The following is an 18,494-nucleotide window of genomic DNA, read 5'->3' as shown; positions in this document are numbered from 1 at the left end:
CCCCGCCCACTCCGGTTTTCTGGCTGATGCACTGCCCTGCTCGGACGGGTCCTGCGGAGATGGAGGATCATTATCAGGGATTTTAACAGTTCCTCGCGGTAGCGTTGTGTTTTTATTCTACTGTTCGTGTGGTTTTGAGTTTGAGAAAGGCGAGGGCGGCAGGATGTCGGTGGCCGGACTGAAGAAACAGTTACACAAAGCAAGTCAGGTAACAAGAGTCTAATGTTTTCAGTGATTTACCTAGTTTTAGGTTAACTACATTGTTTACAATCTGTATCTTCACTCCATCACCACTAAAGTATGACAGGAGAGCACATGCTGGATCCACCACGCTGCTTTAGGAACACATTCAGTTCAGTCTGGGTTGTCTCTGTACTGCTCTGTACTCTGTACCTCTCTTTATCCTGAAATAACTAGCTAATGCTTGAAAATAGCCTCCATCTAGAAACTGTGTCAGCCTACATTCAAGCTGTTCCCTGATTAAAGCTGGATCTGGATGTGTTCATAGTCACGTGCTAAACTATAACTATAAAAGCTCTGTAATAAAGCAATCACTGCTGGCCTTTGTACAGTACTTAGCACTTTTATTGAGGCGTGTTTTGAAACTTGTTCTGAAGCAGTGCAGGAAGAAAACTGGGAGAAAAGAAGGAGGTCTGTTGTCCCACCTTATGTAATCAAAGCAATGCACACACCTCTATCACCTACTGCAGTAGCAGAAGTGCTGGTCAAGGAGGGTCTGGACTCTAGAGGTTAAAGTGACTTTGCTGATAGTATAGCAAAAAGCACTTGGAGAATTCAGGGTTGCTTTCAGTGTGTAGATTTACCTGATTAAGACCTGATACCCTATATATATACAGCTCTGAAAAAATATATAAGACCACTTAAAAATGTAGTTTCTTTCATTTTACGCAATTGAAAACCTCTGGAATATAATCAAGAGGAAGACGGATGATCACAAGTCATCAATTTTTGCACCAGAAGTGGCATAAAGCTATCCAAAAGCAGTGTGTAAGACTGGTTGAGGAGAACATGCCAAGATGCATGAAAACTGTGACTAAAATCCAGGGTTATTCCACAAATATTGATTATTATTATAAATTTCTGAAAAATGTATGAATAGGAACTTTTTTTTCTTTGCATTATTTAAGGTCTAAAAGCTCTGGATCTTTTTTGTTATTTTAGCCATTCCTCATTTTCTGCAAATAAATCCTCTAAATAAAAATATTAATTTTATTTGGAAGTTGGAAGACATGTTGTCCATAGTTTATAGAATAAAACAACAATGTTCATTTTACTCACAACATATACCTATAAATAGTAAAATCAGAAAACTGATTCAGAAACTGAAGTGGTCTCTTAGTTTTTCCCAGAGCTATTTACAAATCCAGTCAAAAGTAAGGACACACTTTGATTTCAGTGAGTTTTCATGATCTATTGTGCATTGTAGAGTAATACTAAAGTAATCAAAATGACTTTGAAGGAAAAAAAAGGTGTTAAACAAGCCAGAATACATTTTCTTTATTGTTTTAGATTCTTCAAAGTAGTACCTCTTGTTTAAATGACAGCTTTGCAACTTTTGGCTGTTTTTTCTCATGTTAACTGCAACCCAGACAAGAGCACCTAAATGCTTCACATAGTACTTTAGTTTGTTTAACACTTTTAAGTTACATCGTGATTCCTTATGTGTTCCTTTATAGTCTGGGTGACTTCAGTAATAATTTCCGATAGGTAATTTAAGTATGATGGACCTTGCTGGAGTTTAGAGTGTATCTAATGCTAATCCTTTTAATTTAAAAAGAAGATCCATGTCTTCTGATGGCCACACACCAACAATTGAGTTTTCTTTGGACAGACCAGGACATCATAGTAGGATTCAAAGTAATTGCATAAAAGGTGCTTGACTTATTGGTCCCAGGTCTATCCCCAAAATGTAAAGTGCTAGGTAAATGCTATGGGGGGGCTATGTGTTGTTACATTTGTTTGAGCAGAAATCCACCCACTGAAGGAAAAATCTCCTGTTGACATAGAAATGGTGAGTTTTGCAGGGCTTGTTCTCCCTCATAGCAGACTGAATTAATCCTCTTAGTGTTATGAGGGCATTAACAAAGCAGCTGATACTCTAGGAAGCAATTTGACTTAATGAAAGAGAACAAGGCTATTATTATATTTATTAAGGAGATATTTTTAGCTAATCACCTGTTTTTTTTTAACAAATCTCTGGGGTCTTCCCACTACATTATACTGCTAATAATATTTATTTTGTACCACATAGAAAAAAAGGTCTAATGTTATGGCTGTAGGATTATCAAATGAGCATCAGAAATACCAGGACAGAGATACATTCCAGTAATATTTTAAAAAGGGACTGAGACAGTGAATATTTTATACCTTATATAAATTAAAATTTTATACTTGATAAAAAGGTATAACCTCCTTATAGCTCAAACTGTGTAAAGGGCCGGTATGGCTGCTCGTTTTCATTCTAACCAACCAGCAGCACACCTGATTTCACTTGTTTAAATTGGTCAGTCTCTAAACAGTTAATGAGCTTCCACTTGACTGAAATGAAAATCTGAATCCACACTTGCTTTTTACGGATAAGAGTGGACACCCCTGACTTGAAGCATCCTTCTATGAGCACACTTATGTGTACACTTGGCTGTGGTTCAACTATAATAACTTTCATAGGGGTAATTTAGCTGGGTGGAGACGGGGTATTTCTAATATAGATACACTCTTAAAAAATAAAGCTGCTTTATGGTTCTTTGAATAATAATACCATAGAATGACCAGTTTTTTTTATCATGAGAACCATGTAAACAAAAGAAATTGTTCTTCTGTCAAAGTTTCTTTGTTTTAAAGAGTGTAGATATACAGCATCCGTTATATACAATTTTGGTGGTTTGGCCTAGTGGCAGTATTCCAAAACGTGGGGGTGGGGTGTTAATTCCTCTCAAATTAAGCCCTGTTCCCTGTCCAGTTAGATCAAGATGTTGCTTTACAGATTGTTACTTTTTATACACTTTTAATGTGTACACTCAGTGACGAAACAAAAAATGAAATTGTGAAATAATATTTGAGGTAAAAATGTTCATTATTACAGGTGTAGCCTCACACTGGGTCTTGCCACAAGAGGGTGTGAAATTACTCCCCTGGTTCCCTATAAAAAGGATCATTCACCACTGGCATTTTTCAGCAGAATAATGATCACTTCCACGCATCAAGGATCTCCACTTTGGCCTGGAACCTTTATGACTTTATGCCCAGCAGTATTTCATTTTGTATCCAGGCTAGATGTGTCCCATCAGGGTAATAGAGCTTTTTTAATTGTACAGTTTCTATGTCATTTAAATTATTATTTTTTTAATGTTGTGATAAATTATATACATCATCATCACCTTCCTGCATCATTACATTTACATTTTTGTCAAAAAATATATTTTAGTAGTTTTTACTGGGCTGTTGAAGCTGTTGTAGGTGGATAACATGCAGTGCTTAGTAACAATGTCCAGTATCCAGAAGTCAGTTTATTACAGTTTTCTATCAGGTATTGCAACAAAATTTGGCCATTTCCTACAGTCAGCTTCAGAGTTAGATAGACAGTACCTTTACAGTCAGTTTTACTCAGTGTTTTAACTTCTGAATGTTGTATTCTTATTGTTTTTTTTATTAATCTAGTTGCTCAATGAAAAGATCAATGGAGTTGAAGGAACTAAGCTGGATGAAGATTTTATTAGGATGGAAAAGGTAGGAGTAAATGCTTTGCCCAACATTAATGAAATAATTGAAGTAACAACAGTGTAAACCTATACTTATCTATTGCTTGCTTTATTGTAGAAGTTTGAAATCACACAAAAACTGATTCTCGACCTTGTTCCAAAAACCACAGAGTACCTTCAGCCAAACCCAGGTATAAATATGCATTCATATCTCAATATACAGTATTTAGAGAAGGATGATACAGTTGGGATGCTATTTCCTTCTATCTGTGCCCGATTTCCAGCATATCGAGCAAAACTCAGCATGCTCAACACAGTGTCCAGGATCCGCGGTCAGGTGAAGACAGTCGGCTATCCGCAGACCGAGGGAATGCTGGGAGACTGCATGTTGCGCTATGGCAGTGAACTTGGCATTGAGTCTGCATTTGGTAGGTTTATCAGCTGTAATAAAACTCAGAAAGGTTAATTTTAAATAAAGACCCATACTAAAATCACAAATCATGCAAATATTAGATTTGTACATTAAAATTCCAGGTTTAGTCTTATTTGGATTATACATTTATTTACTATAGGCTACAGTTCAGGCTCCTTTGTTTTTAGGAGTCAAGACCAAAAGGACAAGAGCTAAAAAATAAAGCAAAACATATGAAACAGTGAAAATTCATTTTTAACCTAAATGATTTCAGCTCAAGTCCCTATAGTGTTACTGTTGAGCTAAACTAAACCATAGACCATGCTGTTTTCCTAGGCTGTGCACTGGTAGACATGGGACAAGCCTTAAAGCAGATGGCCCAAATAAGAGATTGTCTGGATGTGCGGGTTAAACACAGCTTCATTGATCCACTTCAGACACTGCAGGACAAAGAGCTGAAGGAAATTATGGTGAGTCATATTATTATTATTCATAGAGACAAAGTACTATTTTTCAGAAGCAAAGAAAAAACAAATAAATAAATTTACAAAGCTTTTATAATTATATTGTGCCTTTTCTCATAGTGCTGGTAACCATAAATAGTACTTAATAGATGTTATGAAATGTGAAACTGCAAATACATCTACAGATATGGTTCTTTTACTGACGCATCAATATTTTCGGCCAACAAAACAAAACTGAACAAAACAAAGCGTTTTCCTCGTGAATTAAATAGAATTCATGTGTTTTTGTCTTGCTTTTCAAAAAAATGGGCTCACTTCTGCAAAATTCTTGTTGCCGTTGCATCAGATTGTTATAATAAAAACATGAAATCGCAATTACTTTTAATTTGAATTGAAGGATGCAGAGAAACAACTGTTTTTCTAAGATGGATTACTCACTGGGTTGATAACAGACCAAAGACCCTTCATGAGTCCTCTCTTTAGTTTTTGTTAATTATGACCAAATTTATTGTATTATATTTTTATGGTGTTTATTTTTTTCCTTTTCTAATAGTATCACCTGCGCAAACTTGAAGGTCGGCGCTTAGATTTTGACTACAAGAAACGGCGCAAAGGAAAGATTGCAGATTCTGAGATTAAACAGGCACTGGAGAAATTTGAGGAGTCCAAAGAGCTGGCAGAGAGAAGCATGTTCAACCTTCTACACAGTGATGTGAGCAATTTGAATAGGAATTAAGACATTCAACATCCATTTCTCATGTGGTTCTTTGATTTCTGAGTTTAATCTGTCAATTTGTGTGATTTAGGTGGAACAGATGCAGCAGCTTTTAGGCCTTGTTGATGCAGCGCTGGACTATCATCGGCAGTCGAGTCTCGTTTTGGAAAACGTCAGAAGTAGTTTGCAGAACAGGTCAGATAGACTGCTCTTCACACACACAAACTTGTTTTATTCCAGCAGGGATATAAATATGTGGGTTATGAATGGATATTTTTTTCTGTACTCAGGATAACTGATGCCAGCAACAGACCAAAGCAGGATTTCAGATCAAAATCCATCGCAAGTACAATGTGTTACACAGACATTTATGGATTTTCCACCTGCTCTTCAGTTCGATCTTCAGGTGCAGTGATATTTATAAAGTCCTCATGAATAATCTGTGCTTAACATTTGTCTAACTTAATGTCTATAAATGTTGAATTGTTGCAGATACTGAGGTAACTGATGCATTAAGTGAGAAAAGTAAGTATGCTTTAATGTAGACATGATTTTATATTCTGTTTTAGTGTAATGTCCGTGGTATGCCCATTTGGACAAATTTTCTCCTTGTGTCACCACAGTTGAAAATGATTAAATCCACTTGCAAACTTTCAGCTGTTTGCAATAAAGCAATCAAAAAAGTATAATTTAAATAGTTTTACACAACTAATATAAGAATGGTACTTTTACTGACTACTGCTGTCTCAGATTTATTTAACCCTTTAACAACCATCCTTATTAGAACATCTATCTGCTGTTATGACCATTGGCAAATGTGATTCATATCCAAACACCAGCTTGTTCCAGAGGAATAATAGCCAATTCCTCATGGGCAACAGCCTTTAGTTGGGTTAGATTCTATTGTTGACTATTCTATTGTCACACCAAAGATTTTATTTGGGGTTCAATCAGGAAACTGTGCCGCACTAGACTCTTAAAGGACTTCTTCTTAAACTAAGCCTGGAGGGACTTGTGTGGATGTGTTAATGCAGGCGTGCTCGGCATCATTGTACTTTTAAAAGGTCTAGGAATGCCCAAGCTTCAGCTTCATGATGCATTCCTCATAGCATTAGCATCCTAATACTTGTTTGAATCAATACTGCCTTCACAGGTTACAGGTAAACTGCCAGAGTAAACTGTGCTGCTCCAAAGCATCACAATGCTTCACTGTAGGCAGGGTGTTTTTTTCAGTGTATTATTCATTTTTCCTTCTCTTGATAAACCCCTGATCTAAAGACACAAAGTTCTAGTTGTGTTTTATCATTTCATACAGCCCTACACCTTCTCAGGGTTTTTATTTGGTTTTGAACAAACATAAGCCAACTCTTCTTTTGCTGTTGGGTAAGTTAGCGATTTACATCTTGAAGACTTTTAATAGGTGCCTTACTGATAAAACTGAAACCAAAGTGCCTGCTGCAACCAAGTCTTGCTGCAGGTCTTTTGCAGACACAGAAGGGGGTTTGACCACCTGCTTGTGGTAGCTAGTGGTAGTTTCCTTTTCTGACACATACTCTTTTAACTAAGCCATATTTTAACATGCAATTTAATGTAACAGTCAACAATCTCCAAGCTAGTCCAGATATACACCTAATGCAGTTAATGAAGCCCCTGATCTATTTATTAAAATGTTAGAGATTGCATAATATTAAATTATAGGACTCTGAAAGACACTTTCTTGTGACATGTTTCCAAGAATAGAGCAGTACCAGGGGGATATCTGAGCTAACTAAGCATTTTCTCCTGCTGAGAATAGGTTGGGGTTGTGGGAGAAAGAGGTGAATCTTAACATTTTGTATTATTTTATGTTTGCTTGGCCCCACCCCCGGGTGAATTGGATCAGACATCAGGAGATGTTCAGGATCATGTGAAAACGAGAATTTTGTCTCTTTAATAATTTCATGAATTGTGCTTATTATTACCAAAGCTATTGACAGAAAGGTAAAAGTTTGGCTTTCAGGTTGACTTTTAATTGACTTTATTACTTCTTGCTAATATGCATTTTATCCTTTACCACTAGATGTCACTCCAGTGGTTCACACACTCAACCAGACGCCCGTTAAACCCCAAATCTCAGAACATCCAGCCTATAAAAGTGAGTAAGGCCAGATTCACACTACACGATTTTAGGGGCAGTTTTTAGTCGCCAACAGTTTTCCCGACAAAATTGCCGACAAAAACTTTGCTCGGGGGGAAATCGGGGATCACTCTGCGCTCACACTGTCACGTAGTGTGATCTACTAAAAGACAATCAGTGTCGGATGACTGATCGCTGATGAGTTGCAGAAACCCGGCAAATATTCAATGACTGACCTATTCGTGTTTAATATCTGACTCAGTCGGCGACTAGACGTCAGGAGCAGCATCTACATACAGCCAATGAGATCACAGAAAAAGGACCACGAGTCCAAAACACACCAGAGCTGTTTATGGAGTGTCTGACCACCCTACCATTCCCCCTGTTATATCAGTAAATGACTCTAGAGGGTGAGTGAGTGACTCCTCTATAAATTGGGTGAATGGAGCTAAAAGCTAAAAACTTTAAATTAAAAATAATTATGAATTACTTGTTCTGAATAATTCTTTAATTTTAGAAAGTATAATAATACATTTTACTAAAAAAAAAGAGAGCATGCCTGTATATTTCAGTTTATCTAAATAAATCATATTTTACATTTTTAAAGACTAACATTACTGTTACTGTAAGTTGATTGGTTGGCGAGCTGATCCTGGAGATACAGATAAACATGTTTAAAAGGCTTATAACTGGAGTTCAAAACTATAAAAAAATAATCTGCAGAACTGAAACATTTGACATAATTCTGTGTTGAGGACATAAGTACATATTTCAATATATAACTGATTAGTTGCTTCATATGAACCCGTTCATGTTGGACTCATTGCGAATGCGCATTTTCCTCTATAGAGATTCTCTGGCATGGCATTGCTAGTTCTCGTGTGCGTTTAGTTCAGGTATGTTCTCGTGTCGAAACGTGTTTCTGGAGAGCAGCCAGGTGAGTCTGCGATTTCCCACGATGAGAAATTGTGTAATTTGTGACCCTGTGTCGCTGATCAATCATTTAGTCTGAAAGTCTCAACAACTGAAAGACTCACGATTATAACACAAGGGCATCACTAGTGATAGGGTAAGTCCTAATGAGTGGGTTGAGTAATTGGCTGTGCAAATTGGGGAGAAAATTATAAATAAAAAAATCAGATTAGATTTGTATATTAATCCCACTTTTAATCTTCAACACTGAAAGAAACTGTCGTTTTAACATAACATGGATATTTTCTTTTTGCAGATGGCAATGATTTCCACCTGGACCAGCCTTGCTGTCGTGCAATTTACAACTTTAAACCAGAAAATCAAGGAGAGTTGGGCTTCAAGGAGGGAGATTTCATTATTCTCACCAACCAGATTGATGAGAACTGGTATGAAGGCCTGCTCAGTGGAGAGTCAGGCTTTTTTCCCATCAGCTACGTCAAAGTACTTGTACCTCTGCCCCAATGACAGAAGCTCATTAAGGTGCATTAAGGCATATTATGAACTCTTGAAGTCCCTGATGTTTGAAAAAATGTGATCAGCACTTTTTATGCAAAGAATAAGCTTCTTTTACCACTATGCAATGTATCCAGCCTTGATCTTCTCTGATGTGTATGTTGAACACTGGAGAAACTATAGGACATTTGTTTTATAAGCAGCATCAAAAGCAAACTGGTGGTTTAAATAATGGTATACAGTAGCCATATATAGGATTCAAAGCCTGTATCATTTTGTATCATATACAAATTTTCATGTTCAATTTAAAATATATGCAAATAAACAGCGCACAAATGTGCTGTGTTTTATCATATAAAAATATGAAAATGTGATACTGCTGTTTTTTATTATATAGCCATGCTGGTAATTATTGTGCCTGATTACGGAGTCAGGGTTCACTATGTGATTTAGGAATAAGAATAAAATATCTAAACACAAAACATTTTAACGTTTTTTTCCCCTCAATTTGAATAAATTATGTGCAAATGTTTGTGCACCCTTCTTTGTCTTGATACAAATACACTAGTTATGCACAACCAACCACATGAGGCACCACAGCCACAGCTGGCAACACCTCTGCAACCACCTGATACACCACAGCAACCAACTAATATACCATATCAACTGCCTGGTAAACATGTTACATAACATTAGCCACCCCTACCAAGACTATCAACCATCTAGAAATCACTTAGCAACTATCTGTGATACCATGTCAACCACCTAGCAAACACAGTTTCACACTAGTGATTACAAAGCAACAGCCAAACAACTGCATAGAGGTGTGAATCACTTATCTGATCAATAATATATGATCAACTACTCTGTATTTCCTGTGCAATGCACTTTTCTGGTTTTATATTTCTAGTGGATTTCTTCAAGTTTATATAGTGCCCCATTGTTTCAATACACAGGTAATCATGTCAAAATCTACAGTACCAGACAAAAGTTTTGACAGACTTCTTTTCATTCATTGTTACATTGTAAATGTAATATTGAAGACATTAAAGTGTTAAACAAACCAGTATGTTTTATACTTCCAAATAGCCACATTTTGCTTTGATGTATTTTTGTTTACTACTTTCCATACGTGTCCTATATATGTCCCCTGTGGTCATGTCTTTAATATTAATCTACAATGTAGGAAATACATTAAATAAAGAATTAAAGTGTAACACTATTATTATTATTATTATTATTATTATTATTATTAATAATAATAATAATAATAATAATAATAATAATTATAATAATTATTTAATTTAATAATAATAATATTAATAATTAGTAGTAGTAGTATTTGGATAGCACTTTTTATACAGAAAAGCAGCTCTGAATGATTTGCATGATGTTTTATAAGAAAAGAAAATTAAGCATTTAAGATATCATTGTCATTAAAATATATTAACATAATTTGGGAAAACTGTAAAATAAAGCATTAAAGCAAGTTAAAACAAGAAAAAAAACTAAAAAATACAAACGGTTAGGCTATAAATTAATATAAATTATAAAAAAGTAATACATGGAAAAGCAATGGCAGTAAATATTTTATATATTTTATTTTTTATTAGTATAGAACTATCTGGTTGTATCCAAAATGAAATGACTTGCTGTAAAACGGGCAATGCTGCAGAATGAATGAAGAGTCTAAAGAGTCGACTCTTCATCCGACTCCGAGTCGGAGTGCCCATCCCTAGCTTTGACCCTGCTGGCGTGCCGTAGTGGCGGTTCCCTCGTCAGTCTGCAGACTTTCAAACACTTTGAGATATTCGGAAAAAGTGGGAATTATTATAATACTGAGCGCCGGAGGAGAAACTGCTGATTAAACAGGGATAACTGGACTCGGGGAAAAGTGCTTTATCTATAAATTCACGGTAAGAACTGAACAGAAGCTTTATACACAGAAACTCCTCAGAGATGACAACTTAACGTTACTTCTGCAGGCTAGCAAAACAGTGTCGGACTGGGTATAACCTCAGCTAGCCCTACAGTTCTGTAGAAAGTCTGAATCAGGGGGATTTTGGTTTGGCTATTTATGTAACGTTCTATGATACAATACAGATCTTTCTTGAGGTGTATGTCTCGGTTGTAACGTATCCGTATCTAAATAACTAGTTAGCTAACCTAGCTAAGCTAAGTTAGCTCACCAAATTAGTTAGCGTTAGATTAGCTAGACATCTGATTGTTATTGAAACAGTGGTGTAGAAATGTTTGGGACCCTGAGGAACTTGTAATAAACTCTTTATTCTAACCATAATAAACACACACAAGCACAAATACTGCAAAATTAAGAAGGTTGGGAGTTAAATTATTAATTATTTATAAGCACAGTTGAATTATAAAAAATACAGAAACCTCAACCGCTTTATCTAAAACCTTCTCCAGCCTGTCAACATGGAATTAATTTGATCCCCAAAACTGATGAAATCTCAACAGGTCCCAAAAGCACATTTAAACTTTGTGCAAAATCGGTGACATGTCTAACCCTTAACACTAATTTCAAGTACAGCAACTAAAATTAAAATAAACATTAGCCTTAAGGTTTATGATTTCACATGGGAAAAAAATACAGCTCTGGAAAAAATGAAGACACTTTAGTTTCTGAATCATTTTGTCTGATTTTGCTATTTATAGATATATGTTTGAGTAAAATAAACAATGTTTGTTTTATTCTACAAACTACAGACAACATTTCTCCCATTTTTTTAATAAAAATATTGTCATTTAGAGCATTTATTTGCAGAAAATGAGGGTGAAATAACAAAAAAGATGCAAATATTCCTCAAATATTGCAAAGAAAACAAGTTCCTATTCATAAAGTTTTTAGAGTTCAGAAATCAATATTTGGTGGAATATTTTTTAATCACAGTTTTCATGCATCACCAGTCTTTATGCCACTCCTAGTGCAAAAATATAAGCAGTTCAGCTTGGTTTGATGGCTTGTGATCATCCATCTTCCTCTTGATTATATTCCAGAAGTTTTCAATTTGGAAATGTCAAAGAAACTCATCCTTTTTAAGCAGTCTCTCATTTTTTTCCAGCATTGTATATGTAGTACCAGTCAAACCTTTGGTTTGATGTTGTTTTTTTCCCTACATTTAAAATTAACACTAAAGTCATCTAGACTATAAAGAAACTCATAAGGAATCATACAGTAAACTTAAAAATGTTAACCAGACCAAAATTCTCTGTGAAGCATTTATGTGGGCTCTTACAGCATTGAGTATATTTTCAAAGTTCAAAGATTTTTTGGGAGCTTGACTGACCTATATTTATCATATCATATTACTTTTTACTTTGTTGAGTACTTCTCAACAAAATAGTTTTCTATTTTTACTGATCAAATTGTTTCTTTTAATATTTTCTTTGTTACTTTACAAATGTTTAGATTGTACAGTGTGCTTATATTATGTCACTTTCAGGCATATATCTTATATCTCTGATTGATTATTATTCAGGAGACTGCAAAAAGTTTCAATCTTTTAATAGAATCACTTTAAAAAAAAAATTTGATTCTTTTTTTCGTCATGAAATTTTGACATCAGCTGCTAGATTCACTTTTTGTTTTTAATGTGGATCACAAAAACAAAGGGTAGATTCATCAAATGAAGTAAGGCAGTCTATTTGAGTTTGGCTTACTCAGCAACAAGGCCTGTGTGAGCTGTCTTATGTTACAAATTATTCCAAACCATTCAGGGGAAACATTTAATTCACTATAGGTCATTTGAGCTCAGAGCTCTGTGTTTGGAATGCGTCTAACAGCTGTTGCTTTTTTTTCCTTCTCCTTTAGAGAGGTTTGCTATGGAGGAGCTGACCCGGTTGGTGTCATCAGGTGACTGCCTGAAGATATGGGACTCAGCCTCTATGACTGTAGTGGAGCAGTTCAATCCCCACAGTGCCACCCACCCTCTGGCCCAAGTATGCTGGAGCAGCAGCAGTATCCTTCACAGCTGTCTTTATGTTTTCTCTGAAATCAAGGGTTTTATTAAGAGGTCTGTTTCTCTTTTGATCAGGTAACAATCTGTACGTATTTAAAAAAAGCATTAGTTTCATGATTAATTCTGGATCATGAACAACACTGCAGTTTATCTCATATGAAATTAGAGGTGCTTTACTTGATATTTAAAAGATTGACCCAGTATATTAACTCAGTTGTTAATCATTGTCAGTTTATTTTTCTGAGACTCAGGGACATGCCTGATTTAAAAAAATGATTCTGTAGAATAATTACACTAATTTGTGTTGTACCTTGACACCAGTCAGATCAGTACATTGTCAGTGCCAGCAGTATAGGAGACAAGCTGGTGGTGACTAGCCTGAAGTCTTCACCAGTCCCTGTAATGGAGCTTGCTGAAGGGGTCAGTAGACACACTGCAAAAGGTAATAAGCACTTAAAGTATGTCTTAGTACTCATATGTGTTGTATTTGGGATTTTGCTTTCAGAAAAAGCAGACACGGGTTGCTCTAAATTCCACATCACAGTTTCTGGTCAGTGGTGGCCTAGACAATACCGTTAACATCTGGGACTTAAAGACAAAGAGATTGCACCGTAGCCTCAAGGTAACTCACTTTGTATGTTTTGTTTTTATATATATAATGACAGTTGCATGTGGGCTTCTTACTTTAAGACTAAAAAACAGTTACCAAATGCGGGAAAAAAAAACAAACAAACAAACAAACAAAAAAAAAAAAACAAACGTCTTTCTTTGATGATTTTTTTTTTGTGTTCTTTCTCTGGTCAGGACCATAAAGAAGAAGTGACGTGTGTATCCTTCAATGGTGGTGATAGCTACATAGCATCTGGTTCTACCAGTGGAGACATTATCCTTCACAGCATTACCACCAATCTGTCCAGCAAACCCTTTGGCCATGGGCCTAATGAAGTAAGCCTACTTTATATCCAAGTTAATTGTCCATGCTGTACACGATTCTTATAGTCCGTGAACAATATTTATAAGCAAAACTGTGTGAGTTTAACAGTGTTCTCTCTTTGTAGCCAGTTCATGACCTGAAGTACTCACTGATAAAGCGGTCTTTGTTGGGAAGTGTGTCAGACAGCGGCTCTGTGGTGCTCTGGGATGCTAACACACAAAAGGAAGTACACACATTTGAGGGAGCACACAAAGCTCCTGCATCAGGCCTGTCCTTCTCGCCTGCCAATGACTTGCTCTTCATCACAGTGGGCTTGGACAAGAAGATCGTCTGCTATGACACTGCCAGTAAAATGTACGAGACGTTTGTTTGTGGGTTGTGTTAAGATAATGACTATGTTAAGACTGGACAATAAGAAACATGCATGGAAAACATGGAAAACTTTACCTGATGGAAAATGTATCTTAATTGAGCATTTTTTTGTATTTCTTACAGTATTTTCCGTAGTAAGCAGGTGGAGTCCCCTCTCACAGCGGTGGACTTTACTCCAGATGGTGCGGGGCTGGTAGTGGGCTCCACTCAAGGAAGGATCTACATGTATGACTTGCGTAATTTAAGTGCCCCTATCAAAACTACCACAGCTCACAAGACTTCAGTTACCTGCATCCGATTTCAGCACTCAAATACTAGACTAAAGGTAAGGCACTCTGTGTTGTGTGCCAATTAAACCCACTTGTGCTTTCAACATTGTGGTTACTTGCCAAATATCTGTACTGTAAAAGCATTTAGTGCAATTAACTACAGAAGTTGTTCTTTGAATCTTTTTTAATTAGACCAGTAAAACAGTGTCCAGCAAGGTTTCCTCAACGCAGTCCAAAAGAATATCTGTGAAACTGGGGCAGAATCAACAGAGTGGACCTCCAACCCCCACCTCCACTGTGCCCTCTAGCATGCCTGTCCTCGAAAACCTATCAGAGAATTTAGGTAAGGGCCGCTCTGTCTGATCCATTCAAATCAGCACAAAAACACACTAACACACCACCAACATGTCAGTCTGTGGGTGTACATATACACAAAATCTATTCATAAACAAATTATTGCAGCTATTTATTATGAGTAAGTATTCATGTAAAAATCAGATTAAGAAATCCTGTAAAGAGAGCAGGATTTTGTTCAAACAAAAACATGACATGACATGGTGGTGTATCAGTGTGGGGAATATTAAGTTTATTTTTGGTATATTTTTGTTGGTTAATTTACCATGAACACAAGGTAAAGAACATCAAACAGTATTTTACAAAAGCATGTCCTTTAGTTAGTAGAAATGTAAGTGAACACATTCCCAACAGGGAAACAAAATATAAAAATAATCCATAACAGAATATGAATCCATATTACATTTTAAAGCATTTGTATATTCTTTCTGTATGTTGTGTAGGGAATACTGGTGATGTGTCTTCTAAGGAGGCCGAAGGGCAACACAGCCTGGACAAATTCAGCAGTGTGGGTCGAAACAGTCTGAGTCTGGATGTTTTCTCACCAGTTGCTGATGGTATTTGCTTTTTCTGCTTCCTACATGCTGAGTGTTTTGTCATTGAATTGTGTTTTTAATTCCGTTTTTTGTTCTTTTTAATTTTTTGTCTGTACAGGTTTGAAAACACATGGTTTTAGTGGTGATACTCCAACATCAAGAAATGGTTAGTTTTTATTGATTTTATAATGGAGTTGCAGTTAATGGATGTTAATTTTGCTGCTGATGAAAACTGATTTGTTAATATGCTGTGTTACCACTAGGAGGCAGCAGCAGTGCAGATTTGTTCTTTCGAGAAGCTGAAGGCCAGCATGGTTCGGACAAGTTCAAGGTGGGCCGAAACAGCCTAGACATTTTCTCTCCTGTCCGAGACGGTAAGAAAAGTCTACTGTGTGTATTTATTAGAACTACCATTATCATATAAGATAATAGCAAACTCTGTTTTGTAAATTTAACTAACTTGTGTCTCAATTATTTGTCATAAATATTCTTTCAGATTATAAAAGTTATAGAATGAGTGATGCCTCAAGTGGAAAGAAAGGTGATGTGATGTTTTATTGCTTACCCTTTTCATTATAATATTTACAGTTTTGGTTAAAACAATTCATATTAAATTGGTATTCTCTTGAAGTTGTTGTTGTTGAGTTGTATTTGTAACTGTCTTTATTAAATGCATTTCTTTATTACCAAGCAGATATTTTGGCCTATATGGTTTCGAATGAGAATAAAAATAGTATAAATAAATTGTACATTTCTTTGTTTTACCAGACTTAGATTTTTTACCTCAGTATCACGGCTCAGCTCAGCGAAAAAACCCACTGGGCACACCTGGCAGTCGCTGCTACAGTCCACTGTCTGCTGTCCAAACACCCCCTGCTATCAAAGAGGAAGAGCCTGTTACAACAATGCCTCCCCATACAGATGCGCAGAACAGTGTAATGGTAAGTCTCACATGTTTAAGAAAGCAGCACTTTGCTACTTCATTTAAGCCAGTGCCTTAAAAACAGGGCATTGTAGCTGCAGTACCTGTAGATGTTCCCAAGCCACACTATCCAACTAGAAGGTTTGTTTTATTTAAAAATATTGGCATTAATATATTTTGGTTTATTCACAGATGGAGAAGACTAATGGTCCCCGGACAGACGTTATGACCACACCTCCTGCCTCTCAGACTGCACATATTCAGCAGTCAGTGCCTCCATTCAACACCCCTGAGCCCAGTCAGAGGAGGGAAGTGCCGACCCAGCTCACCTATGACTCCCCTGTGAATAGTAGCCAGCCTGTACCAGCAGCAGGTGTGTGAACACTGGCCTTTGGGAACACTGGGCCATAGCCAATCACATAAAAGTAAATTTTCTGTAAATGTAAAAAGATGACATCTTTTTTTTTTTCATGAATTCCAAACCAGAAGCAGCAGCTGCATCTGCTGCTGGAAGTGGTGGAGCACCGCTCACATCTGTCCAGATGAATTTTGTACGCAACATGATCCACGAAGCACTAGAGGACTTCAGGTGACTTTTCTTTACTTCTAGTTCCATTTTCTAGACATTGTCTTGTAATGTAAAAACTTGGAAATGTGGCAGTGTGTTGTGAACAATATCTACTCCCTGCTGATTCCCATAGCTTGGTAACAAGGGCTAATAACTATAGCTGGCTAACATGTGTTAATCAGCTGTTTTGCTGAACAGTATGATTTTCCCAATCATTAGTAAACACCCCTTCCTTCCCTTCTGTGATCATTTCCAGGGATACATGCCATAGAGACATTATTAACCTCCAGGTGGAAATGGTGAGGCAGTTCTATATTCAGTTGGTAGGTATTACTGCAACCTATTTGTGTCAATGTATTAATTAATTTACATCAATGATGTATAACAATAGTATAATGTATTATGGACATGAACGTGGATGTTTTGCTCTTACAGAATGAAATCCACGGACTCATAGAGAGATACTCTGTTAATGACTCTCTCGTGGAGGAGATTGAGAAGCTGAAGGAGGAAAACAGACGACTCCGAGCGAATTACTAAAAAGCACTTGACTCTTTTGATGTGTGTGAAATAAATCTCCCACAGGCCTCGCTGCAAGGCTTCAGCCAAAGCCAGGAGTGGCACTACAGCACTAACCTGGGAGATGAAGAAAAGGGAGAATATGTCATATTTTTCTGTCAATCTCTGAAGTAAGAACTCATCCCCCAGATTTAGGGCACAAATACTGTTATGTATATATACATCCCACCAGTGCACATTATTAGGCAACAGAAGGGCTTTTCTACCATTACTGTGCCTTCAGACACAGAGAGAATACCTATAAGCATTTCTTTCTATACTTTGCATACATACAATTTTGCATACTTTTTCTACAATAGATTTGTAGTGAACATATTACAGCGTACAGGTGTGAATGTTTTGCGGTGGTAATCAGATCTGAAGTGTGAGTCTTCACTGTGTGAATGCTTTAGGTATTTGTAATTCATCATTGTGTAAGTACATGGACAAAAATAAAAAAAGTGCACAACATTTTATATTGAAACAATTAAAATATGAGCATGTAATGATGTAAACACCAGCTATACTGAGAGTTTCATAAAAAAAAAAACAAGGAATGGGCTTCATTTAAGTGACCTGTTATTAAAAATGATAATAAAGGTATGTTTATACTGCTTAGTATTTGCTTATGCAGTAAACCATTTAGTCCTGATTAATTTATTTCAAATTAAGGTGATTAATTTATTTTTTCATCTCTGTATAAACTATTTATATAGCTCTGGGGGAAAAATAAGAGACCACCTCAGTTTCTGAATCAGTTTCTCAAATTTTGCTAGTTATAAGTATATGTTTGAGTAAAACGTTCTTTTATTCTATAAACTCAGGACAAGATTTCTCCTAAATTACAAATAAAAATGTTGCCATTTAAAAAAAAAAAAAAAAAAAATCATATTCATAAAATTCAGAAATCAATGTTTGGTGGAATAATCCTGTTTTTTTTTTTTTATCAGTTTTCATGCATCTTGGCATGTTCATCTCCACCAGTCTTACACAGGGAAATATTAAGCAGTTCAGCTTGGTTTGATGGCTTGTGATCATCCATCTTACTCTTGATTATATTCCAGATGTTTTAAATTTGGGAAAATCAAAGAAACTCATCATTTTAAAAAGGTCTCTTATTTTTTTCCAGAGCTGTATATAATATTATTTG

The 18,494-nt window shown here is 36.2% G+C and overlaps 2 protein-coding genes across 3 annotated transcripts; both read left to right on the top strand.

Annotated features, from left to right (window-relative positions):
- Positions 1-12: 12 nt before the first annotated feature.
- Positions 13-9,333, top strand: sh3gl3b (SH3-domain GRB2-like 3b). Of its 2 annotated transcripts, XM_007238088.4 has the most exons (11): positions 13-208; positions 3,679-3,747; positions 3,838-3,910; positions 4,004-4,147; positions 4,468-4,601; positions 5,149-5,307; positions 5,402-5,505; positions 5,601-5,716; positions 5,803-5,835; positions 7,370-7,444; positions 8,655-9,333. In XM_007238088.4, the coding sequence occupies exons 1-11, from the start codon at positions 164-166 to the stop codon at positions 8,861-8,863; spliced, it is 1,161 nt and encodes a 386-aa protein (XP_007238150.1). In that variant the 5' UTR covers positions 13-163; the 3' UTR covers positions 8,864-9,333. The 2 variants fall into 2 exon arrangements, with proteins under 2 accessions (XP_007238150.1, XP_022539846.1); XM_022684125.2 differs by lacking the exon at positions 5,803-5,835.
- A 1,252-nt stretch (positions 9,334-10,585) lies between these two features.
- Positions 10,586-17,985, top strand: nedd1 (NEDD1 gamma-tubulin ring complex targeting factor). The gene is made up of 17 exons (XM_007238087.4): positions 10,586-10,767; positions 12,684-12,830; positions 13,157-13,251; positions 13,337-13,453; positions 13,636-13,776; positions 13,890-14,119; positions 14,261-14,462; positions 14,599-14,749; positions 15,204-15,317; positions 15,415-15,462; positions 15,560-15,670; positions 15,793-15,837; positions 16,065-16,237; positions 16,411-16,591; positions 16,705-16,807; positions 17,043-17,109; positions 17,222-17,985. Exons 2-17 carry the CDS (start codon positions 12,695-12,697, stop codon positions 17,324-17,326), a joined length of 2,019 nt encoding a protein of 672 aa, XP_007238149.2. The 5' UTR covers positions 10,586-10,767; positions 12,684-12,694; the 3' UTR covers positions 17,327-17,985.
- The last annotated feature ends 509 nt before the right edge of the window (positions 17,986-18,494 follow it).

The sequence above is a fragment of the Astyanax mexicanus genome, chromosome 10 (assembly GCF_023375975.1).
Source record: "Astyanax mexicanus isolate ESR-SI-001 chromosome 10, AstMex3_surface, whole genome shotgun sequence".
Classification (NCBI taxonomy): Eukaryota; Metazoa; Chordata; class Actinopteri; order Characiformes; family Acestrorhamphidae; genus Astyanax; species Astyanax mexicanus.
This window is presented reverse-complemented; position numbering and strand designations above follow the sequence as displayed.

Coding starts and splice junctions, on each gene's coding strand:
- sh3gl3b (XM_007238088.4), top strand. CDS start 164: ATGTCGGTGGCCGGACTGAAGAAACAGTTACACAAAGCAAGTCAG. Junction 4,602..5,148: donor AAGAGCTGAAGGAAATTATG/GTGAGTCATATT, acceptor CTTTTCTAATAG/TATCACCTGCGCAAACTTGA. Junction 5,836..7,369: donor TGATGCATTAAGTGAGAAAA/GTAAGTATGCTT, acceptor CTTTACCACTAG/ATGTCACTCCAGTGGTTCAC.
- nedd1 (XM_007238087.4), top strand. CDS start 12,695: ATGGAGGAGCTGACCCGGTTGGTGTCATCAGGTGACTGCCTGAAGATA. Junction 13,454..13,635: donor GATTGCACCGTAGCCTCAAG/GTAACTCACTTT, acceptor TTCTCTGGTCAG/GACCATAAAGAAGAAGTGAC. Junction 15,838..16,064: donor TGCCTCAAGTGGAAAGAAAG/GTGATGTGATGT, acceptor TTGTTTTACCAG/ACTTAGATTTTTTACCTCAG.